Source organism: Indicator indicator, chromosome 6 (genome assembly GCF_027791375.1).
Source record: "Indicator indicator isolate 239-I01 chromosome 6, UM_Iind_1.1, whole genome shotgun sequence".
NCBI classification, from domain to species: Eukaryota; Metazoa; Chordata; class Aves; order Piciformes; family Indicatoridae; genus Indicator; species Indicator indicator.
The window spans coordinates 24,943,061-24,967,700 of NC_072015.1; the positions used below are offsets into that span (position 1 = coordinate 24,943,061).

Genomic DNA, 24,640 nt, shown 5'->3' on the forward strand with positions numbered 1-24,640 from the left:
CTGAGAGACCTGGGGCTGTTTAGTCTGGAGAAGGCTGAGAGGGGATTTATTAACATTTCTAAATATCTGAGGGGTAGGTGTCAAGATGAAGGTGCCAGGCTCTTTTTGGTGGTACCCAGTAATAAGACAAGGAATAGGGATATGCTGGAACGCAGGAAGTTCCACCTCAACATGAAGAGTAACTTCTTTACTGTGAGGGTGGCAGAAACCTGGAACAGGCTGCCTCAGAGAGGTTGTGGAGTCTCCTTCTCTGGAGACTTTGCGAACCCACCTGGATGTGTTCCTGTGTGACCTGCCCTCGTTGATCCTGCTTTGGCAAGTGGGTTGGACTGGATGATCTCTGGATGTCCCTTCCAACACCTACCATTCTATGATTCTATGAGAGAGACATGCAGCAGCAGGGAACAAACCAATGCTTTTCCTCACTGTGCTGAAGGAGGGCTGCTGACACAGCAGCATCACTGTGGTATGGGAAGAGCACTACCCATAGACGACAGCTGGCAACATGTTAAGTGGTACACGTTCTTCTACTGAAACTCACTGTCCAGGAAATCAGAGCACTGACTTTACTGAAGCAGGAAGTCTGGCCAGCCCAAACTCTGTAAACCACTGCGGAACTGGCAACGTCCACGCACGCCACGTCCCGTCACCAAGTCAGGGTGTCACAACTGCTCCCCTGCTCTAAGGACCCCTTTCGACGGCGTGGAGAATCGGGACTCGGCGTGGGGGTGGGGGAGAGGGAGGGAGCATAGCTGCCTTTAGTCCTATCAAGTAGAAACGCCGCCTTCGCTTACTCCAGCGTACCTTCCAGCTGCCGCTACCGCGCCCGCCGCGCGCTAAGCCCGCCCGGAGCCCTGAGGCACGGCGCCTGCGCACTGGGGAAAGGTCGGCACGGCGGCGCGCCGCTTCCCCTTCCGGCCGCGCTGGGCCCTCTGTCAACATGGCAGCGGCGGCCGGGCGGCGGTGGTGGTGGTTCCTCTGGGCGGCAGGTAACTGCTGGCACTGCCGGGCTAGGGGCTGTGGGCGAGCAGGAAAGATCGCGGGGCTTCGGAGGCGGGAGAAGAGCCGTAGGAAGCAGCGGGCAGCGCTGCGCGGCCGGGAGAGGTGCGGGGCAGCGGGGAAGGCTGGTGATTGTGGGAGAGCATTGAAGGGTGAGGGGAGGCCGTAAGGCTGTCAGCTGGCGTGGGTGAGCATCCCCGGGGAGGTCGCTCACGGTATACTTTTCCTTACCTCGCAGTGCTTGCACATGTGGCATCAGGTGCGGGTTTTGTGGTGGATCTAGACGAATCGTAAGTATTGAAGTGTTTTGCTTTATTGATTTCTTTTTGCGGGGCTGGGGGGGGAAGGTGTGTGACCCCAGACTGACAGCTTTGTGCAGAGTGTCGTTGTCAAGAAAGGTGCACAGGATAAGTTTGCCACAACAGGAATGGCAGAAAGGTTGTGGTTTGCATTAAGTAGGTGCAATTAATGAAGCTGAGGAGCACTTTAATTTTGCAAAATTTTAATTTTTTTTTCACTCATGTTATGGCTGCTGTTGCTAAAGTGTACTCAGGCTTCTCTGCTCTTTCTTTTTGATAAGTATATTGTTGGATTAATGCCTGCCCCAAATGAAAGCTGGTTGCATTTAACCAAATTCTTCATTAGAGTTTGCTGCAGAGCTGTCACAAGGTGCTGGAAAAATAAATGCATTCATGCATGGCCAGAAACAGAAAAGAGGAGGCCTGCATGACTAGTTCATGGCTGCTTGAAGTGCCAATTACATTCCAGTGTACAAATCTGCTTTTACAACAGATTTAGCCTTCAGTCTGAAGGTATTGAAATAGGCAATCCTGTCCTTAACTTGGCTGTGTAGTGTCATTGCTTGTGTGGTGCCTTGCTATACCAGCTGGATGGTTACGCACTTGCTGTTTCAAATGAAAAAATAGCTTACTAGAAATGAGTGGGTTGATCTAAAGTACTACAAAGCAGCATGGTTATTAGAATTTAAATAGAAGGTATAGAAAATACTAGCTGGTGTTGGAGGAGAAGGTGGCTTTAGACAGCTGCCTGGTTTAAAGGTCAAAAGTGGTATTTTCATGATGGTTCAATTCATGAGAAATTGTACCACAGAGCTAAATAGTCAGAAACCACTCACTTTTTTACCATATTGCTTATTCATCTGGAACAGATAATCATAGGGTTGAATGAAGTGCAGTGGAATTATGGGGGTGAAAATGGGAATGTGTGGAAGTGGTACAAAAGAGCTACATCAACATCTCTGACTGCTGTTTAAAGTGTTGTGAAAAAGCAACAAGCACAGTAACTGCCTGAACTTGTTTTTCAAACCTTGTTTGGGAAGCATGCCTCATACTTTAAAGGTCTGAAGATAAAGAGGCTAAGTCAATAAAATGGATGCACGCAGTGGGAGGTGGGTGAGAAGATAGACATGGAGGAATAAAAACAGCAGCTGAGTTGTTTTAAGGCCCTTGGAACAGTGACCTTAGTTGTCTAAGTTTTCATGCTGGTTTCCTTGAACTGTTAATGATTGTGGGGTGCATGGATTAAGTGGAGATTGAGGCAGCATTTGATCATGTAGTGCCAAATGTTGAGAAGTCATATGTGTTGGAGACAGTAATTCTCATCCAAGCATTTGTAACACCTTTATCATCTTTCTATCATATGATTGTGTCTGTGCCAGCTGACGGAGAGAGGATTGCAAAGGAGAGTTAGAGACACTGAAATTTTATGCTTGGAAATGTGTTTACAGGGCCTAGAAACAGCACCTTCAGAAAATACTTAAATGCCCATTAGTACGGAGACTTCTGTTTTTCTTCAACAGTACATTGAGCTTCCTTTATGTTGTCTAATAATTTATATAATCATTGGCATTACCTAAACTAGAATGAGTTGAGATAGTTGTTCCTCTTGTCACACTTTAGATTTTGGTTTCTGTGGAAGCTGATTAAGTAGTTGCTTTTAAACGACTGGTACAATTTGAAATGTACAATTGTAAAAACTAGGGTATTTCTTACAACATTTCAGGCCAGAGTTATTAATTCCCACTGGAATGTTCTGCCTCTAGGTGTTACTTTTCGCCTTTTCTTCGCTGTCTACTGGGTTTATAAGATTTCAGTCTACCTTTCGCAGTGCGTTAATGCTCTGTGGCAGGGGGAGGAGAATGTTTCATTGTAAATCCTTCTTTTACACACCAAAGGTGATACAGTCTTGAACTGTATCATGGACTGGGATCTGCTGATTCAGTAGCTGCTTTCTGCCTCTTGCATCATAACTAATTATGTGACATTTTAATTGGAAGTTAGCTGGAGCTTCATTAGAGCTCTCAAGGGATGCTTGAATGTCTCTCCTATGAAGGAAGACTGAGAAAATTGGGGCTGTTTAGACTGGAGAAGGCTGAGAAGGGATCTTGTTCATGGCTGTAAATATCTGAGGGTTAGGTGTCAAGATGAAGGTGCCAGGCTCTTTTTGGTGGTGCCCAGGAACAATGGATATAAGCTGTAACACAGGAAGTGCCACCTCAGCATGATGAAAAACTTCTTTCCTGTGAGGGTGACAAAGTTCTGGAACAAGCTGCCCAGAGAGGCTGTGGAGTCTCCTCTGGAGACTTTCCAAACCTGCCTGCATGTATTCTTCTGTGGCCTGCCTTAGTTGAAACTTTGGCAGGGGGATTGGAGTAGATGATCTCTAGAAGTCCTTTTCAACCCTTAACTTTCTATGTTTCTATGATTCTGTGATTCTATTTGTTTCTTTCAAACACTAAACCATTATTAGTGTTTCTTCAAGACTGTTATGGACCATTACACATCTGTTCAACGTCAAATAAAATCATAGAACCAAAGAATGGTTTGGACTGGAAGGGATCTTTAGAGGTCATCTAGTCTGACCTAATGTAGTAAATGTTCTCTAATTGTGCTTACTGTCTGTGAGCCATTTACAGGCATACTGTGTTGTGGGAGTTAATGAGTTAGGCTATAACTTCTATTAATTGTATCTTAATTTAGAGTGGACCTGTAATTTTTATATGTATTAATCTTTTTTCACCATAAAAATATTAAAGTAAGAATGTTGTAGAATGTATTTTACATCATGTGGCATTACTCCCAGTTGTAGTGACTTGTATGAAGCCTATCTGTTACAAAACCAAACCTTACATTAAAATTCTGGCTTATTTCCTTCTCATCAGAGAAAGAGTTAAATAGTGCAGTTATTTCTGTGGTCTTGTGGTGACAACAGTTCAGTAAAATGTGTGAACAACATTTCAAGATGTACTAAGGAACTTGGATTAATCATGTTCTATATTTGGTTTAGAGGGCTTAGCATTTAGTGACATAATATATTAATAGTTCATTAACATGTCATTTGTCTAGCATTGTGTATTTGATAGTACCTCTCTGTCTCTGCCTTTTATTACTAACTTACACATTTTTGTTTCAATTGCTCTCATGGATGCACCTTTTGTAAAAACAAATTAACACACCTTTAGTAGAATGCTGAAAGAGGTTGAACTAAAATTGCTTTGCATGTTAACATTAAAGATAATCTGGTTAGCCTGTGTTCATGTGAACAGTGTAAGCCAGTGCTCTAAGAATGTCTTATTTGTAAACCTATAAAAACACAACATTTTCTAAACAGTCAACAAAAAAGAATTTTGTATGACTAAAACTGCTGCAAAATATTTCTTCCCCTTGGATTACAAATCCTCATCAAATATCTTATGTGTGTTTTAGTGTATTTTCTGATTTCTTACTGTTTGCCCTCCTAGGTGTTTTTTTTTTTTTTTGTTAGGAAATAGTTAAAGAAATCTAATTGGCACAACAGTGTAATCTTACTACTGAAATCTTAATACTGAAAAAATAATGATTTCCTCCATCTCCTACTCCTAAAGAAACAAAACATTTCTTTTATCAGTAGTTTTATACCAACTTAACTGCAGACTTTGCTTGTTTCACATGTGCACTTCATGTATTTATTGCCAGATGTATTAAACTGATTTCATTTTTTTTACCCCCCTCATAGGTTTAAAGAAAACCGTAAAGATGATATTTGGCTCGTAGATGTGAGTATGTAAGAAAAATGGGAGGACCTGGTAGGGGAAATCCAAACACAAAGTGTTAGCAGGGCTACACTCTGCAGTAAGGCTGCCTCATCATTTGGAAAATTGTTTGTACATCGTGCAACAAAATTACTTGACAGTAATTTTTCTGACAGGATGGATAAGTCTGTATTGTTCAGGATGAACCAGGAATTACACTGACTATTGGATCCAGACAGGCTTCATCCTATATTTTACAGTCCTTAAGGATCGCGGATTACCTGACACATCTAGGAGGTGGTAACCTCTGTTCACAATTTTGATAGCTCCATTCTGTAGTTACCCCAGCTAATTTGTGTTCTACACATGTAGCACACAACATCAAATGTGTGAGAGGCTTCTTTTGCTTTTCTAACATACTTGTAAGGATTCAGTGCTCCTTATTTCAGAGGCAAGGAATTATAAAACAGATTGAGCGTATTTGGGAATGCCCACCCATATGAACTGTAAATCTCAAATTGTGTAATTCAGATTTAAGATTTTTGGTTGAGGAAAACTGTATCTGCTGATGCAGAATTGATCAGTAGTGTATAGGAAAGGAAAATCCACCTTTGTCAAGTTGTGACCTGAGCTTGTTATACTAAAATATTGATATCTTCCATATTGTTTCACTGAGGTGTTTCAGCAAGACATAGGCAGAAAGATGAAATGAAGTCTCTCAGTTCTGCTTGGCCCTGAGAAAAGGGGATCAATTTTAGAGTGTGCTGAAGTAGCTGCTGAAGAACTGAACTCCCATAAAGCATCTAGGGAAAGTATACATATGTCTAGATTCTCCTTCATTCAAAAGAGTAGTGCTCCCCTATTTGCTGATAAATTCATATTCCTGCATAGATTGATTACATGATCTTTCAACTTCCAAAAAAAGAAAGAAATACTCCAAAGGTGTGGGATTTAAAAATAAAATTAATTTTTTAAATTTAATTTTTAAATTTTTTAACATTTTTTAAGGAGGAGGTGTTTTTGTTTGGTTTGTGTTTGTTTTGTTTGTGTTTGGTTGTTTTGGGTTTTTTTTGTTTGTGTGGAGGTTTTTAAATAAGAAATTGTATTCTAGTGCAGAAGTTGAATGAATTCTTTCCAAGCTTGTGCTTTCTTATTGAAAGTAGTACCAAATTACAAAAGCTGTTTGTCACTCCAGCTTTATAATTAACTTGCAGTTTTATTTAGACTCAAGAAGCACTACAAGTGGGAAATAGGCCTTGTTAACCTGTTTGTGGATTAATCATGGAATCAAATTCTCTGAATTGTTTCTCTTCATTAGCTTCTATTTTCTTGTGTTTTGTTTATTTATTTTTTTTAATCAAATATATTCATTTCTCAGTTTTATGCACCTTGGTGTGGCCACTGCAAGAAACTGGAGCCTGTGTGGAATGAAGTGGGTATAGAAATGGAACGCATGGGCTCTCCAGTAAAAGTTGGGAAGATGGATGCAACTTCTTTTTCTAGTAAGTGTGATTTGTTTAGGGGTAATTTTGTGATAGCCTCTATTTTTAATTTATTTTTTTTTCCCATTGTCATTGTCTGTTCTGTATCATAGCAAGTGAAAGCAAACAGTGATTGTCACTGGAGAACAATTTCCTGATCTTTTTCTTTCTACAAGTGACAACATGCTGTAGTACGTGGGGTTTTTAATCACACTTGTGTCTGCTTGTGTAGGGAGTTCTTCCTGACAAATGGAAGGTAAAAGCTTTTCAAAGACTGGCTTTTCATCTGCTTCTTAGAGTGCCATTATACAATCATCTTTATATGGTGCATCTCTTGACAGCATCCAATTTTTGGTTCCTTGTATTACTCTTGGACAAGTGCTTGTGCTCTTGCTGTTCTTTTCAGGTAATGAGTTCTTGAGATGTTGCACCAAAAGTCTGCTGAAATCACTGAAGTCATTACATTGGTGTTGAGCAAATTTCTCTCTGTAAATCTCTTCTTGGAGAACCAATGTCAGCTATTTTAACACTTTTTTCAGTTATGCCTTTCATATGTACTGACCTTTTCAGAGAAGCTCCAAAACTTTAGGTAATCAGAGTCACTTAAATCTGCATTGAACCAGGAGAATACTTAAAAGGGAAGACATAGGGAGCAGTGGGGTTCAAGTGAGATATTTAATAAAACTCCGTTGGTGCATGTAGTGTTTTCAGTTAATGTCCATTGAATTTGATTATTTGGGGTTGTTAAAATTGCATAAAATATTACACAGGATATTTTTTCCAGTGGTACTCCAATTCTCTGCACTTTTATTTATTTACATATGTATACATATATGTGTGTGTGTATGTATATCTATCTGTCTATCTATAAATATATCAGAGTTTTGTCTTTTGGGATCAAAATGATATTGTCCCAAACACCAGTTTATTGTATTTTTCTGTAAAACCAAATGAATTTGACCTCATATTTCATCTTAAAGGTACTTACTTGGTAAGTAAAAATAAATCTGGAGACTTAAAAGTTTCAAGATCATGCAACCAGGTAACTTCAAAATTGGGAATAGATTTGGAGGATCTCTGCCATTCCAGTCACATATGTAAAATTCTTATTCCTATGAATTACATAAACTTTTACCATCAGATATTTGCATCTCTCATCCTGATACTAAACTTTTGTGTTCAATACCTAGACAAGAATTGGCACTTTGACTTTGTTCTGAAATTCGGTTTTGCATATTTCAAATACCTGAAGGGAGCCTGCAGGAATGCTAGAAAGGGACTTTACATAAGGGTGTCTAGTGACAGGACAAGGGGGGAATGGTTTGAAGCTGAGGGAGAGTAGGGTTAGGCTGGATCTTGGGAAGAACTTCCTCAGTATTAGCATGGGGAGACTCTGGAATAGGTTGCCAAGAGAGGTAGTGGGTGCCTCGACCCTGGAGGTGTTCAAGGCCAGGCTGCATGAAGCCCTGAGCAACCAAGTCTAGTTGAGAGATGCCCCTGCCCATGTCAGGGAGGTTGGAGTAGGTGATCTCCAAGATCCCTTCCAATCTAAGCCATTCTATGATCTAGTTCTGTATAGTGCAGCTATGACAGAAGAGGGTCAAACAAATTGATCCTAGTACACACAATCTCTACATCACTTGACTAAGGTGCCTGTAGGTGAGCTGCCTGTTCTGTACAATTAGGGGTTTGATTCTGGCAAACAACCTTAGAAGGCTGAAATTTCTAAACTTCTATTCAGAGCCCTGCACACAAGTCCTCCCGCATCTGCTACTCTGCCATTTAGTTGGTAGCCTCGGAATGTTTATGTTAAAAGTATTGGATCTTGGTGTATTTTGAGTGTGGGAGTGGTTTTTCAGTAGGGAATTGTCATACTTCTCAATTTATGTTAGTCTTCTTTGAAGATTACTTAGTTAATCTCCTGGAAAATAGCTGAATTGTCTGGGAAGTGTAGTTGAGGGTGGCACTTGCTTTGTCCTCAACTAGGAGGGTAGTTGCAAGTTGAACTCCTGCAGTTGAGAGAAGCAAGATACAAGGTTTTAAACAAGCATGAGGGGACAGAAAAAGTTCTGTAATGGTCTTGCTTTTTGCTGCTTCAGAAAGCATCAGGTAAGTAACTGGTGGCTTAGAAAGTGTCTGTTTGTGGTGAGGTTGATGACTGTAGCTATTTATCTCTGCAGAATATGGTTGAATTTATTATTTTTGTGGTAACTACTGCAGTAGGATGCTGCACTTTTGTTGTTTAATACTACTTTTAAACATGAGTATTTGCAACTTTCCATCCATGATGCTTAATTCCTGCATTGGCTGTTTCCAGCCAGTTTTATGTGCATATTAAATGTATAATACCTTTTGGTGAAGACTGGCCAATGATGTCTATCTAGAGGATTCTCACACCACTGAATGACTTGAGTGCCTGTGCTGGGACTCTGCAGCGCATCTGAAAGAGGTCTAAAATTTCGTGTTAGGGCTTCATAAACAACAGCTTGTTAAAAGCAGGCGAAATAATTCATATGGAACTAAGTGGTAGGTTTTTGATTTATTTATATGGTTTGAATAGTAAACTGCTTAAAGATTAAGGTAGGAGAGCAACAAAGTTTTGGTTCACTTTGGTATTCACACGTTTCTTTCAGGTATTGCATCTGAATTTGGAGTGCGTGGCTATCCAACAATTAAACTGTAAGTTTTCACTCTGTAACTGCATTGTATACATTATTGACTTTTCTGTTTTGCTGACCATTTATTTTATCTGAGTATTTAAATGTTACCTTGATTATCATGTGCTAAAAGGTAACTTTAAAACATGTGAAGGCTGATTTCAATCCTACTCTTTTTTTTTTTTTTTTGTCTAGCTTAAAAGGTGACTTGGCATACAACTATAGAGGACCTAGAACTAAAGATGACATAGTTGAATTTGCTAATAGAGTGGCAGGGTGAGTATGCTCTGCTGTGAGACTGATTCTGGTGACTTGAAACTTCTGTTAGGATTTTGAGGTGGGCCAAAAATTCAACCTATTTAAAAAAGATGTTGTAGATACCCCATTGCTGGAAATGTTCAAAGCTGACTTGAACCTTCCCTATGGGGACAGGCTGAGAGAGCTGGGGTTGTTCAGCATGGAGAAGGGAAGTCTCTGGGGAGACAGAGCAGCCTTCCTGTACCTGAAAGGGGTCTGCAAGAAAGCTATGAAGGGAATTTTCGCAATGGCTTGTAGTGATAGGATAAGAAGGAATGGATTGAAGCTTGAGGAGGACAAATTGAGACTGGAAATTAGAAAGAAATTCTTTATAGTGATGGTGATGAGACACTGGAACAGGATGTCCAGGGAGGTCATGGATGCCTCTGCCCTGGAGATGTTCAAGGCCAGGCTGAATGAGGTCTTGAGCAACCTGATCTACTGGAAGGTGTCCCTGTCCATGGCAGCAGGGTTGGCAGTAGATGATCTCAAGGTCCCTTCCAATCCTAACCATACTATCAATCTATGAATCTTTGACTTTGATGGGCTTTGAGCAGCCTGATGTAGTGAATGGTGTCCCTTCTTATGGCAGGAGAGTTGGACTAGATGATCTTTAAGCTCCCTTCCAGCTCAACTCAGTCTTTTGATTCTATGACCAGTAAATGCAATGTATGTTTGCCTCACAGCAACATTATGTACTAAAATACTAGTTTCAACTGTAAATGTGCTATTTGAGGAACATAAATTTATTTTGGAAGGATTTTTAGGGATTTTGGTGTTAGTTGAAACTGAAATAGTAAAATGAAACATTATAAATAAATTTGGATTGGAGAATTCAGCTTTTGAAAACAAAACAAAACAAGCCATATGACATTGTCTTGGGGATTTTTATTTGGTTAGGTTTTGCAGCTTGCAGACAGATTATTTCTCTCTTTTTCCCTCCTCCCAGACCTCTTATCAGGCCACTTCCTAGCCAGCATATGTTTGAGCATGTGCAGAAGAGACATCGTGTACTTTTTGTATATGTTGGTGGTGAATCTCCTTTAAAGGTTGGAAGCTTAATTAAATAAAATGACTTCTTGTGCCTATTCACAGATGTAGTTTAAAGCATCTTCTAAATGACTGAATTGCATGCTTTGTAATAAATTCTCAGTCTTTTAAATGTTCATGTAAGTGGTTTTGCAATCTTGTGTCATAACGATATTTCCTAATTGCTCTTTAAAGATAAGATACAGCTCAGAACTTTCTTTTGAAGCACAGAAGAAGTTCAGAAATTAAAAAACGTGGTTTGTGTTTTTGCAGGAAAAATACATTGATGTTGCATCAGAACTAATAGTTTATACATACTTTTTTTCTGCCTCAGAAAATGTGCTGCCTAAGGTAAGCTGTCTCAGTTCCTACTGTTTCCACAGAAAGGCTGTAGTTCTCCTCGTGCATATGATTTTGCTGGTTTGATGGCAGAGAGATGGCTTTGATAAATTTCAGACAAATTTCAGACTACGCTGAACCATTTGATTTTTGAGTTTGTATGGGGAGAATACAAAGTAAGCTTTAGTCTGGCATTGCTTTCCGTTGTCCAAATTACTTGTTCAGTCACGTAAATGAAATTGAGCAGAACTCAATATTAACTGTACAACCTGCTCACAAAGGCAGATACTTTGACTTTTAGCCAGTACAAAAGCTCTTGTTGCTCCTGACAGCCCTTCCACTAATTAGTTTGGGGGTATGTGACATGGAGTACCACTGGTACAGTGATGGTCAGAGAAGTAAGTTATTTTCACCACATGCAGTACAGTGATCAAAACATTAGTCTGCTCATGGATCAAATGATCCAATTTACTGGCTGCAGAATCCCCATGTGGCTCTTCTTGGTAACAAGGAAATTATTTACAGTTAGTCTCAAGGGTGGGAAAAATTGCTACTACTGTTATTAGTCTAACAGTTGTTGCTGACATGTTGAAGCAAAATCAAGTGTTTGTTTTTGGTTTTTTTTAGAATTTGTTTTCATTTATTGTTATCTCCAAGTGGGACATCTAGAAGTCTACTCCATGCCTAATAATGCGTGACTTCGAAATTAGTTTAGGTGACATCTCGCATAATATTTTTTTAGGCACCTACATTCTCCAATCTCATTAACTAGAAGTGGCTTCATTATAAGTAGTGCCTTGTTAGATTTCCAGAAGCCTTGTATCAAAAGCTGCCTGAATTTGAGTATTGCCTGTTGCACTTGAGCCCCAGCTGAGCAAAAGTACAGTTCACTGGTGCAATGGAAGGAGGCTGGAACCCTTTGAGATTCTTTGATCATACTAATTGATCAATGTAAGCAGCAAGCAGTTTTTCACACCAAATGAATTTTCCCTCTAACATCACTTAAACTGAAGTACTGATGATATGCAATATTCTATGGGGAGAAGCAAAAATGTTATGGAATCAGTGGTTGCTAGTTGTAATGAGGCTTTGGAAACAGTATTCACTCTTAAGCTTTGTTTTGTCACCTTAGGTAATCTTGTTCCAAGCTTCAGGCGTCTTTTGTAAGCCTGAAGCTTTGTAAAGCATAAGCTGTATTTAGATGGTTGGCCCTTTAGAGCTACAAAACTGTGTTTTGGGCAAGTAAGAGAGTTCATTGTTATGTTACAATCCTACTGCTTTTATATTTGTTTCCAAGAGGGGTAATGCAGAATGATTACAGAAGGCATGCCATTTGGGAAAGCACTTATGATACTGTTCTTATATTTCCCATAAATATCAGGAAATTAGACAAGTCCACCATCATCATCATTGAAACTAAGCTCATGATACAGTCCTTTCTTAGCCATAAATGCTGTTAGAATTTTATCTTAGAATAGTAGCAAGCAGTTAGGAGCAGATGCAATATTTCTTCGGCAGAAGTTTACTGAAAACATAGGATCACAGAATGTTAGCAGGGGGAAGTGACCTCCAGAGATTGAGTCCAACCCTCAGGATCACCTAGGGCAGGTCACACAGGAAAGTATCCAGACGAGTTTGGAAAGTCTCCAGAGAAGGAGACTCCACAGCCTCTCTGGGCAATCTGTTCCAGGTCTCTGTCACACTCACAGTAAAGAAGTTTCTGGTCATGTTGAGGTGGAACCTCCTGTGTTCCAGCTTATACCCACTGTTCCTTGTCCTGTTACTGGGTGTCACCAAAAAGAGCCTGGCACCTTCATCTTGACATCTACCCATCAGATATTTAGAGACATTCATAAGATCCCCTCTCAGCCTTCTCTTCTCCAGACTAAACAGCCCAGGGTCTCTCAGGTTTTTTTCACAGGAGAGTTGCTCAAGTCCCCTCATCATCCTCGTAGCTTTCCAGTGGACTCTACACCTTGTGTTGGGTTTTTTTTGAGTATGTTGCTGACCATCCTGAATACCATGCTCAGGGTGGTAACGCAGCCATTCATTGTTCTGTCTGCTTCAGTTAGAGCTGTTTGCAGCCCTCTGCCGAATCTGTGTCTTTATATTGCCATCAGTCTGAACCACAGAAAATAGCCCAGATTTAGTGGGACATGTTGACAATGTCCCTATTTTACTCTACAATATTGACTGCCTTTCAAGTAGAAGTAATAGTGTGACAGGTGGGCTGACGACAGCACAAATTGGAAGCAGTGAGCGTGATTGATAAAAACCTCAAGTTATGATCTCCTGTCTAAAGCTCTTGTCCAAACAATAAAATACTCTTCATGCCACTGAAGATACTAGTAAAAGTCCTGCTCTGTTAACACCTTGTGACACCTACCTCTCAAAAATACAGAATCACAGAATGGTAGGGGTAGAAGGGACCACTGAATTTCACCTACTTCAACTCCCTAGCTAAAACAGGTTCACTAGAGCAAGTTGTACATGATCACATCCACCTTTTAGATATTTATAAGCAGTGATAAGATCACCAAATACATTTATGTTGTGTTGCATTTTTGTATGTGCAGGCTGCTAAATTAATTTTAATAAATAACAGAAAATAAATAAAAATAGCAGAAAATAAATAAAAATAACAGAAATAAATAACAGAAAATAAACGTGAAAATTTTAAATGTACTTTGATTTTCCCCATGGGCTACATTTCCACATTTTAATATTGTTTGTTTATTTAAAAACTTTTTAATCTTCCATGGACTAATTGAAACCACCTCTTTAGTATGTGACATTGCCTGAATTGCCTGCTGTTGTGGTCTTCAAAGATGGAACTTACTTTGTTTATGATGGTAAGTAAAAGTGGATATTGGTTTAAGAGGTTTGAAGTATGTGTAGAGAAACTGGAGCAGTTGTGGGATTTTTTTTCCCCAGTTGGGCTGCTGGGAAATTCCCCAATTTTGTGATCAATAACAACTTTTTCATGGAGGAGAAAGAACTAATTAGTTCTTAAGAAACAAAATGCCTTTGAGAATGAATTGTTTTTAGCAATACTGAAGTAGAAGTAATGGTGTTTGCTCTGTGTTACCAGATGTAGCTTCTAATACAGCTTTATAGGACCTTGCTCCAGTTTCAGATCATTGCCCCTCGACCTATCACTGTACAGGTACACACATGTGCTTACATTGCATAGCATGAGTTGGCTTTTAGGTACACCACTTATTTACTGAAACATCTCCTCTTGTTTTAGCTTGTTTTAATGAAATTGAATATACATTGAAAATGTATCACTCAATTATTCTGCTGTTTCAGTTACTGAACTTCAGCAGTATCACAGCAAAATATTACAGGTGGGCCATGGAAGGGCTGTACTTGCCTTCCTCTTCATTCTATTGCCTTACTAATCATCCTCCAAATAAAAATTCACTCAGTGGCCTCCTTGGCCTGCATTTGATTTGGTTTTACTTTTTAAATGGGCCTGAAGAAGGAACCTTTGACAAAGAGAACACTTGTAAATTGCTTTTATGTGACCTGTTTGCTTTTTCCACACCTTTCAAAGCAAAGACAAAACTTGTAATAATCCAGGCTTCTAATTCACTTTGTACAAATATTACTCTTTTATAATATATTAAAAACGTTATTTTAAATCAAACAAGTTGTGCAGAGGAACTGTAAGAGGCTGGATAATGTTTTATGTGCAACTTATTGTTGGGCAGAAAAGTGCAGTAGGTCACAGTTATCTTCTGGAATATGGTTTTATGTGCTTGATTTGGGTAAATATAATCATCAAATCAGCTTTTCATGCTTTGCCATTAATACACTTTTTGTTCAATGACTGCAATAGCTTTAGAAGTTTTAAGACTGAAATTTCTGGAAAGGTGTGAGAACTTGTCTAACAAGAGTAGAGGGAAAAATGGGAAAAAATAAGCCTGTATAGTACTGAAATAAATTTATTTGCCCACTTTACAACAACAATAAAATTAATACATTCTTCTTTTTTCAATTTTTTTTCAGAGTATGAAGATGGTGATTTGTCATCCTGGATAAACAGAGAGAGATTTCAAGGTTATCTTAATGTAGATGGCTTTACACTTTATGAACTTGGAGATACAGGTGAGATGCTGCTGCCACTAAAGTCTTTGGCATCTCTTGTTCTTAACAGTAGTAAAAATTGAAGAGCACTAAGAATACATTTTTTTTTAAAGCTCAAAAATTATTTAGAGTTAAAAATAGTGCAAATCTCTTTTTGATGTTGGTGAGACCTGCTGTATTGAGTAGAGGTGTCATCCAAAGCCTGTACTAGTCCTTTCCTCAACAAAAAAATCAGTATGTCTAATCCTGTAATATTCACATGCACAAAAAAAGTAGGCTTTTAATTTAAGAGTAGCTTATATTTTGCATAAATTACATATGAACTCTTAGAGTACTACAGGGAAATGAGAAGTATGAAGTATGGATGGGTTTATGTCTTGTATCTGATGGATTCAGGTACTTTTAAGTAGATCTGGTAAGGAAGAGAGGAAAGTCTATACCAAAGGGGACCTGTTCTGAAATACTTTAAGTTTTCTCTAGTAAAAGTTTTTTGCAAGGCAAGTGAAAACTTTGCAGCCAAGGCATATGACTTGAGCTGCTCTTAGGTTTTACATACTTTGAAGTTGCAGGAGAAATGCTCTAAGTGTTGATTTTTTCCAGGCCAGGATAGCTTATAGTCTGCATTCCATTTCAAAAGAAAGAAGTTTATATTTAATGCAACATTAAGATCTTTCAGCTTTTAAAGGTTCTCAAGCATCTAGGTACTTAACGTGTTCGTGAAACTAAAAAGTAGAAGTGCTGTTACAAATTGTATAAATATTGCATATTTCTTCATGTCAGGTTTTTGTCTTAACAATTACTCAGGTTACCTTTTTGACTTTATTAAACAAAAGCCACCATTTATTTTCATGAGCTTTATGTATGAATACACAGTATCTGTAATTTATCTATATGTTCTCTTCCAGTCTTAAAGGTAGCTATTTTCTAGTGTATTCACTAGGTAGTGTCTTAGAGTATGGAAAGAAATGGGGAAAAAGTGGGAATTGAGGTATGGAAGGAGCAGGGCAGGGGGAGGCTATTGCTGTTCACAATAAAGCCTAGTTATGAATCAATATTGTTGCCCTCAAAACTCTTCAGTGTTACTTGAACAAAAGTGAGGTTCTCTTTTGGAGGGAAGTGCTTCCTGTAGTGTTGTGATGGGTAGGCGTAGAGCAATAGATTAGCTTGGTGGGGAGCATTTTGAGTGAATCATGGCATCTGGAGAGACTTAAACTCTTTTGCATTCTGGAGGCTTTAACTCGTCTAGCTGATGACTACACTTGTAACAGATCTGCTTTCCTAACAAGAACTGCTTCCTCTGGAGAATCTTTGACCAGCTTTCTAAACATTTGGCTCCCCTTAGGAGGCTTTATTTCTTTTTCTTTTAATCAGAAAAACTTCACAAAGTGAATTCTGAAAAGATCAGTGTGTTCTGGTAGTTGTTCTTTAAGCTCCTCTGGCAGAGGTTTGTGAACTAAGTTGTTTTCTGATGGAATAAATTCTGGGCTCCGCCAGTGTATTTTCCCTGTTGTTTTTTTCCCAATAAGCATAATACTCCAAATTATCAATAGCGTGAAAAATAATGGTAACTGAATCCATACAATACTGATTCAGTAATTCAGAATCGGACTGTAATTGCCATTCTGTAATAAAAGTTTCCACAGCTTCATTTTTATGTATATGCAGATTGACCAGGTTGGATGGAGCTTTGAGCAACCTGGTCTAGTTGAAGATGTCCCTGCAGAGGCACTGGAATTAGCTAAGGTTCCTTCCAATCCATGCTGCTTGAGTAGGGAATTAACATTAACATTTTTTTTCCTCCTTTTAACTTCTTTCTTTCTAAAGATAGACTTTTTCATAGAATGCTTATGGTATGGCAGTGAGCCACATTGTAATTTATTTTCCCTAGCTTTAAGAAAAACGAATTTCATGTAGAAGAGGCTCTTTAGCATTGAAGTTGGTTTATACTGAAAACCAAGTCTTATCTCTGGAGATTATCTCCTCTTCTAGGTTGGAATATTTTTCATCTGAGAATGCATGTTTCTTTTTAAATTGTTTCAAGTATTTTATTCCTTATTTTAGGAAAACTTGTGGCTATTGCAGTAATTGATGATAAAAACTCTTCAGTGGAACACACCAGGTACAGAATTGAGTATTGGTGACACTGTGGGAGAAGTTTGCTGGTATGACATAGAAAGCCTGAAGTTTCTTAAATATGAAGAAATGTTAGGTTAAATGAATGGCTTTAACTTGTGGATGTTCTCTAACTTGTGACTTCAGCCTGTGGCTCTGTTGTAGCATGCTGCAAGTTCAACAAGGTGGTGGGAGCTCCTGTATTGCTCCTCTGCCATTTAGTAATGAGATCACAGGAGCAAACAGTGATCACATAACTTTCTAAACCTGCCATGTCACCTTTGAAACGCAGACAAGAGCAATGGAGTTCTGATGACTTTGAGGTGAGCTTAGCAAGCTTCAACAAATGGCTGTTCTTCAGCTCAGATGCATTAAAAAACAAATTCAGTGATGCTTATATATTAGTTGTCTATGGAACTTATATTGAGGAGGGGCATTTCAGTTGGGTTGGAGTTTGCTGAAGAGACTGAGAGGAAGAAGATTTTTCCCTGTCCCTTGCTGACTGCACATGTAGTTAGGCTAAGAAAGGATTTTAAGTGCTGTGTATGCTCTTTTCCCAGACTACTTTGGATTTTCTTCAGAGTCACAGTGCTGCATTTTCAGGAAGCAGTAGATGGAGTGAAGCAGCCTCTGAGTGTCTGTTTTTTTCATATTGAGACTCTAGTAGATAATAGCCTTTCAACCCATAGAAACCAAGCAAGATGAACAAAGTGTTTTTTTGTTAAAGCAACAGGGAATCCTTGTTGCTGATGAGTTACTGTGTGCTGCTTACTGGGGAAATATCAATGTTTATTGTTTGTGTTTTGAGAGAGAATATCCCAGTTTATCAGTGTAACTGTTTTTTTCCTCCAGACTAAAATCTATTATTCAGGAAGTTGCTAGAGATTATCGGGATAATTTTCACAGGTAGGCACAGCATGGTATCATGATAAATGAACTTCTGCATTAACCTTCCTAAAACAGCAGTAATTTTTTTTTCTTTCCCTACATGAAAAATGTTACAGTGCCTGTTTTCGTATTCATATACTGACCATTCCATTAACTGAAGTGTGTTTTGGGATGCTGACTGTCTTGTAGACTGCCTGGTTTTTAACTATGTTGCTGAATATGTGCTTAGTTACAGGAAAAGTATTTAAGGAAGAGCTTTTACTGAAAACCAGTATTCAATTTTCTTGTCCTTTGCTTCTCTTACAGGGATTTCCAGTTTGGCCATATGGATGGAAATGATTACATTAATAGTTTACTAATGGAGTAAGTAAATCCTTGTTTAATATTCTTCCTTCTGTTGTATTTGGTGTTAATTGTATTTAATTGAAAAGAATTCCTGTCTTTCCTGGGTTAAAAAAAATATTTCCCAGTATGTAATACAGTAAAAGTTTGTTAATTTAAACTGCATAATTGAATTTTAGAAGTTTGGGTTAGTGATAATGCTGATTGACAAAGATTATCTTTTAGGTCTACTGCTCTATTAGAACTGTATCTTGTGTTTTCCTTTGTTAAATCTACAGGGCATTAGGCAAATTAAAAGTATGTAAATAAGGCAAGGACAAGGAGCAGTGGATATAAACTACAACACAGGAGGTTCAACCTCAACATGGGGAGGAGCTTCTTCACTGTGAGGGTCACAGCATTGGAACAGGCTCCCCAAATTGGTTGTGGAGTCTCCTTCTCTGGAGACTTTCAAGACCCGTCTGGATGCATTCCTGTGCAACCTGCGCTAGATTGCATGGTCCTGCTCTGGCAGGGAGGTAGGACTCGATCTGTGGAGGTCCCTGCCAACCCCTAACATCCTGTGAGCCTGTGATGGTTATGTATTGTTGGTGATCCTTATTTCTGGAGAGGCACGTTTCATTCTTGATGCAGAGAAGCAGCATAAAATGCATGAAGCATGCTGGCTGCACTCGATATGTACAAGATGCATTCTGAAATAGAAGTAGTTTAACGAGATGCTTGACATTTGCCCTTAATGGTCATTGTCTAAAACTCCATAATTAGAGAGTTAAGTTGCTTGGCACTTACAGTTGACTTCTTGTTCTCTGGCCTTTTGAGTAAAGGAAGGGAAAGCCAGAGGTCAATATGCCAGCTCTGTAAGTTTTCCAAGCCCCTCTTCTTGGTGATCAAAGCATGCACAAATCACATGTTTGTGCTCTTGAAGATTCTAGGAGCTTCACAGGGACTCAGGAGGCACAATATCTGATCTGTGGCATGTCTGTAGATTAACACCTGAATACAGTTAATATAAAAGCAGCTGTCTCTCAATTGAAGTTAAGTGATGTGATTGATCTAGTGCTTTATAGCTGCCAAAAGTGAGACTTTCTTCACTTTGTTAATTGCTTCTCCTGTGCAAGCTCTTATGTCTGATTGTATGCTGAGATGTTTCTGCCAGTTCATCTGGCAGAAGTGTGTTTGCTTTTTTGGCTGGGCAAGTAGGAAATTTATGTTGCTGATGCAACAAAACTCTCAGATGTCGTCTTGTTTGTTCTGCTGAGTACCAGAACTGATATGCAAAGAAGCATAGGAGGGAGATGGGGATCCCTGTGAGGAAAAAAATGAAAGAAGACAGAACTGCCACTAGTGTCAGTCTGTTTGATTAGATTGCTTAACTTAATCTGCAAAATGTCCGATTTTAGAGTTTGTAATATATGGAACATTTTTGTTGAAGTACTTGCTGAGCTGGAATTCTTTTCTAAACAGGGTATACATTTCCAGCAGAAGGGGAAAGCAGCAAGATATGTTCAGCGTTCTAAGTAGTTGCTCTTCAGGTGGCTGCTTGACTAGTCGTAGTAAAATCCCATTGCAAGTGCTTCAAGTTGTCCATTAGATGGCAGCAAGAGCAAATAGAAAAAGCCACCTGATTCTGGAGAAATCTATCCCTGAAGACTTTTTTTCCTTAGATGCACATAGCAATAAATTCTGTTTCTTCACAAAAGACAAAATATTGTATGGTTTGTGGACACAGAAGTACACTTGTGAACTTGACTCTAACTCCATTAGTAGACATTAAAATTTAACTGTCTCTACAAGTCAAAGTACCCTTGTGCTGAAGAACTTCTTCCTAAGATCCAGTCTAACCCTGCTTTCCCTCAGCTTCAAACCATTCCCCCCTGTCCTGTCACTAGACACCTTCATGAAAAGTCCTTCTGCAGCTTCCCTTTAGGTTCCCTTCAGGTATTGGGAGGTATCTCTAAGGTCTCCCTGGTGTCTTCAGGCTGAACAACCCTGGCTCCATTAGCCTATCCTTACAGCATAGGTGCTCCAGCCCTTGCATCATCCTCATGGTCCTCCTCTGGGCTGGTTCCAACAGTTCCACATCCTTCAGTTAGACTGTGACTGTATGAGATTGTGGTTTTGGATTGTGTTTTTTCCCTTTGCACACTAAAACACTTCATGTGTTATCTTAATAGTACATTTCATATGCAAGGTTACTATCTGTGATCTGTTACCAGTGGGGAGGTCATAAGGTACCAGTGGATATGTGAAATGCAATAAGCTTCAATAGTGTCATTGACACAGATGTGAAGGAAAAAACTATTAATAAGAAACATTTTTGGTACCATTCAAGTGATTCTCTTCCCCCTTCCCTCTTGCCTTTATGGAAGTACTGTAAGAGACACAGTGAAATTTAATGAATGCCTTTTTAAATGATGTAGGAGGTCTTTGCTTTGCAACGTTTTACACCAGTTTTTCAAATGTATAACCCATCTGCTTTTGTTTCCAGTGAGCTGACAATCCCTACTATTGTTGTCTTGAATACCTCCAATCAGCAGTATTTTCTACCAGACAGACACATTGAGAACACAAAAGACATGGTTAAGTTCATTAACAATATCTTGGATGGTACTGCTGAAGTAAGTCTTCGTTGTGGCTTGAAGTATGTTGGTTGATGGGTTGTGTGGTTTTTTCTTCTCCTTAGATGTGGTTACTGTTATGCCATGTGATTTATCTTCCTGTTCTGCCTGTCTTCCTGTGTTGGGTGCTGTCAGTGAATATGTGATGATGAATTCTTGAGGTGTGCTATTCCTTGCTGTTCTGATTGTGGAACCTCAATCATCAAATGAGTTTGGTTGGAAGGGACCTCTAAAAGTCATCTAGTCCAAGTCCCCTGTGGTGAGCAGTGACATCCTCCACTAGATCACGTGCCCAGAGCCTTGTTAAGCCTCTGATGGGGCCTCAACTACCTCCCTGGGAAACCTGTAGAAAGCCAAGTTCTTTTTGTTGTTTTTTAAAGCATGTTAGCTGACTTCTTGACCTTCCTTTTACTGGTATCACTGGTAAACAAAGCTTCTTATTCACAGAATCATAGAAAGGTCTGGGTTGGAAGGGTCCTCTAAAAGTCATCTTGTCCAACCCCTTCTGCAGTAAGCAGGGACATCCTAAACTAGATCAGGTTGACCAGAGCTTGATTTGCTTTAAATGCATTGTTTAAAATTGTCTTTATAGTACATAATTGAACTTCACCCTTTCTTTGGGTAATTTAATCAATTAATATATTAATAAATTAATAAATCTGATAGCTTGATGATTTAAAAACCAGGGTTAGACGTGCTTTGCAGAGAGACACAGGCTTACCACTCTCTCTGCTCTAAAAAGGAGGTGTCTTCTGTTAAACCAACAAAATCAATAAATCCACTTGGAATTGTTCACTTAGTTGTTTTATAATGTTGGCAAAACAAACTCATGTTTCCTTATTTCCTCAGTGTGCTGTAAGTTTGACAGGAGGCTATGTTGTGTGGATGAGGGAAGTGATCATGAATCAGGAGTAACAGCCTTCAAATGTGCTGTAAACCAAGTAATAGAATGCAGACTTTCTAGACCACAGTGAAATTTCTGAGATACGTAACATTGCCACCTGCCCTCCTTGGCAAGTGTGGGATTATTCACCATGATATTCTTGGTGTTTTCTGTAAGGCCCTATAGGTAACTTTTTGTGAGTGTATTTCATCTTTGTTGCTTTTTTTTTTTGGTGTAATTTGAGGGGATTCAGTCAGGGTCAAATGCTGATCCTTTCACTTCCAAAATGTAGATTCGTTTCTCTGGCAACTCAAGACAAGTGGTTATTTTGAGGACTGCTACATAAGGTGGCAATGTAGGGCTAGGCTATCATTGCTTGACACAAGTTTTCTTGGTTACACCTTCGTATCTTCTTCTTTCTAGGTTCTTAGATTTTTCTGGCTGCTTCTGTCATAGTCCATAATTAGATGTGCATCAGCTGTGTGGAAGTTTAGAAGGTCTATGCAATTCTATAGTTCTTAAGTCAGGACAGTTGCTAGATTTTGTTCTTCTGTAGTCTGAGAATAGAGAGCCAGCTTGCTGTAAAAGTTTGCTTTGATGATTTCAAACAACTGTGAGAGACTTCTGCATGAGACTGTTGAAATGTTTATCCTTACTTGAGAAGCTGGGAGTGTCTGGGCAGCATGAAATGCAAGAATAATTGCTTTTCATTTCCTTCTAAAGGGACTTAAGGTTGCAAGGTCTGAAGAATGAACTGTTGGAATCATAAGTGAAAAGTGTCAGCAGTTTTGACATGGTTCCATTTGAAATTGCAGGCACAGGGTGGTGATGGACTCCTGCAACGAATCAAGAGAGTAATCTATGATGCAAAGTCTACTGTAATGGTAATGTTTATTTTTTATTCAATTAGATGATACTTTTATCAATCAAAGTGTACTTATTTGCAATGGCTTTAAGAAATACATTGATGCAAGTTTGTTTAGATTATGTGTAGAGTGTGTATATATTATAACTATATATGATTAGGTTTAAGCCAAATGAACTTCTTGGTTAAAATATTCCATAATATCTTCCAGAGTGCTAATTATTCAACATACAGTAATTTCTCTTTTTTTTCCCACTCTTTTCTGTATTAGTCTGACATATTTTAAGGGGTAGAATAATGAAAATTCAACATCTTGCCCTTGACTTTTTTTGCCATCATTTCCCATGTTCTGAGCAATGTTATGGTTTCAGTCTAATTGCAGCATAAGGGGATTAAATATTACAATTAGTGTTGTTTCAAAGCAAATAATTTTATCATCTTTCTTACAGGTTAATTGTGCTTAACAGAATTTTGTTGGGAAGAGGTACACAAATTAATTTCTTCACTGCTCCTACCCAAAGCAAAAATTCTGCTGTGAATTTAAATTGAAACTCCAATGTTTCTGTATGAGAGTACAACATTTAGCCTCCAGTTTCTGAAACCAAAAGTCATAGAATCATAGGATGTTAGAGATTGAAGAGACCTCTAGAGATCATCTAGTCCAACCCCCCTGCCAAAGCAGGATCACCTAGGGCAGGTCACACAGGAAAGTATTCTTGAAAGTCTCTATAGGAAATTCCACAACCTCTCTGGGCAGCCTGTTCTAGGTCTCTGTCACCCTCATAGTAAAGAAATTTCTGCTCATATTGAGGTGGAACCTCCTGTGTTCTAGCTTATACCTACTGTTCCTTGTCCTATCACTGGGCATCACCGAAAAGAGCCTGGCACCTTCAGCTTGACATCTACCCGTCAGATATTTAGCGACATTCATAAGATCCCCTCTCAGCCTTCTCTTCTCCAGACTAAACAGCCCCAGGTGTCTCAGTCTTTTTTCATAGGAGAGTTGTTCAAGTCCCTTCATCATCCTCATAGCTTTCCAGTGGACTCTCTTTAGCAGATCCCTGGGGAGCCCAAAACCTGGATACAGTATTGGAGGTGTTGTCTCAGTAAGGCAGAGTAGAGGGGGAGAAGAACCTCCCACTTTTCTTGATGCACCCCAGGATGCCATTGGCCCTATTGGCCACAAGGGCACATTACTGTACCATGGATAATTTACTGTCTGCTACAACTCCAAGGTCTTTCTCTGTGGAGCTGCTTTCCAGCAGGATGACCCCTAGTTTTGTCTCCTATGCCATTAAACTACTCTTCAGTGGGAAGCTGTCTAATAACAGATCCCTTATTGCTCAGACTAAGTTTTGAGACAGAGGCACAAATAAAAGATGAAACTGATTACTTCAGAGTGTTGTTTTAACACTGTTAGAACAGCTATTCCTAAAGATTAAAAAAAAAAATTAATTGGATACATTTAGTATCCAACAAATTAGTTGGCATGTTGACATTTAACTATTGCAATGCCATGTTGTCCCTGCAAAAACCTGAGGATGCTTCTGAACAAAAACACAGAATAATAAGAGTACTGTGGTAATTTTCTGTATTCACTCAAAGTGTTTTGTTACTTCACGTTTTGTGTTTCTGCAGTCTGTGTTCAAGAGTTCACCACTTCTGGGATGCTTTCTCTTTGGGTTGCCCCTGGGGGTGATCAGCATCATGTGTTATGGCATCTGCACAGCTGATCCAGATGGAGGGGTAGATGAGCATGAGACAGCTAAAAAGGAGAGCAGTGATCGGGAGCTCACAGATGAAGGCACTGAGGAGGAACAAGAGGAAGGAAAGAACGGAAGAGACACAGAACTTTCAGATGATGAGCTTCAACAGAAAGACCTCATGGAAAAGAAAAAAGACTAACTTGTTTAGCGAAAGTGTTCTCTAGGATTTCAAAAAACACTTATTTATTGAAGGTAGTCATTTGTTGATGATCATTATAAAAAAGGACCTTTTTGTTTGCGTT

At 39.1% G+C, this 24,640-nt stretch overlaps 1 protein-coding gene across 1 annotated transcript; it reads left to right on the plus strand.

Moving 5' to 3' along the window:
• The first annotated feature begins 940 nt into the window (after window positions 1–940).
• TMX3 (thioredoxin related transmembrane protein 3) lies at window positions 941–24,640 on the plus strand. Its single transcript, XM_054381576.1, has 15 exons — window positions 941–989; window positions 1,238–1,289; window positions 5,014–5,053; window positions 6,408–6,531; window positions 9,144–9,189; window positions 9,363–9,443; window positions 10,414–10,513; window positions 10,767–10,844; window positions 13,618–13,684; window positions 14,847–14,945; window positions 16,986–17,043; window positions 17,889–17,942; window positions 20,755–20,884; window positions 22,583–22,651; window positions 24,271–24,640. The coding sequence occupies exons 1-15, from the start codon at window positions 941–943 to the stop codon at window positions 24,535–24,537; spliced, it is 1,314 nt and encodes a 437-aa protein (XP_054237551.1). The 3' UTR covers window positions 24,538–24,640.

Excerpts from the sequence above, each read along its gene's own strand:
- TMX3 (XM_054381576.1), top strand. The coding sequence starts at position 941 with ATGGCAGCGGCGGCCGGGCGGCGGTGGTGGTGGTTCCTCTGGGCGGCA. Across the intron at positions 6,532-9,143 it reads GGATGCAACTTCTTTTTCTA|GTATTGCATCTGAATTTGGA; the intron begins GTAAGTGTGATT and ends CGTTTCTTTCAG. Across the intron at positions 17,943-20,754 it reads TATCGGGATAATTTTCACAG|TGAGCTGACAATCCCTACTA; the intron begins GTAGGCACAGCA and ends TTTTGTTTCCAG.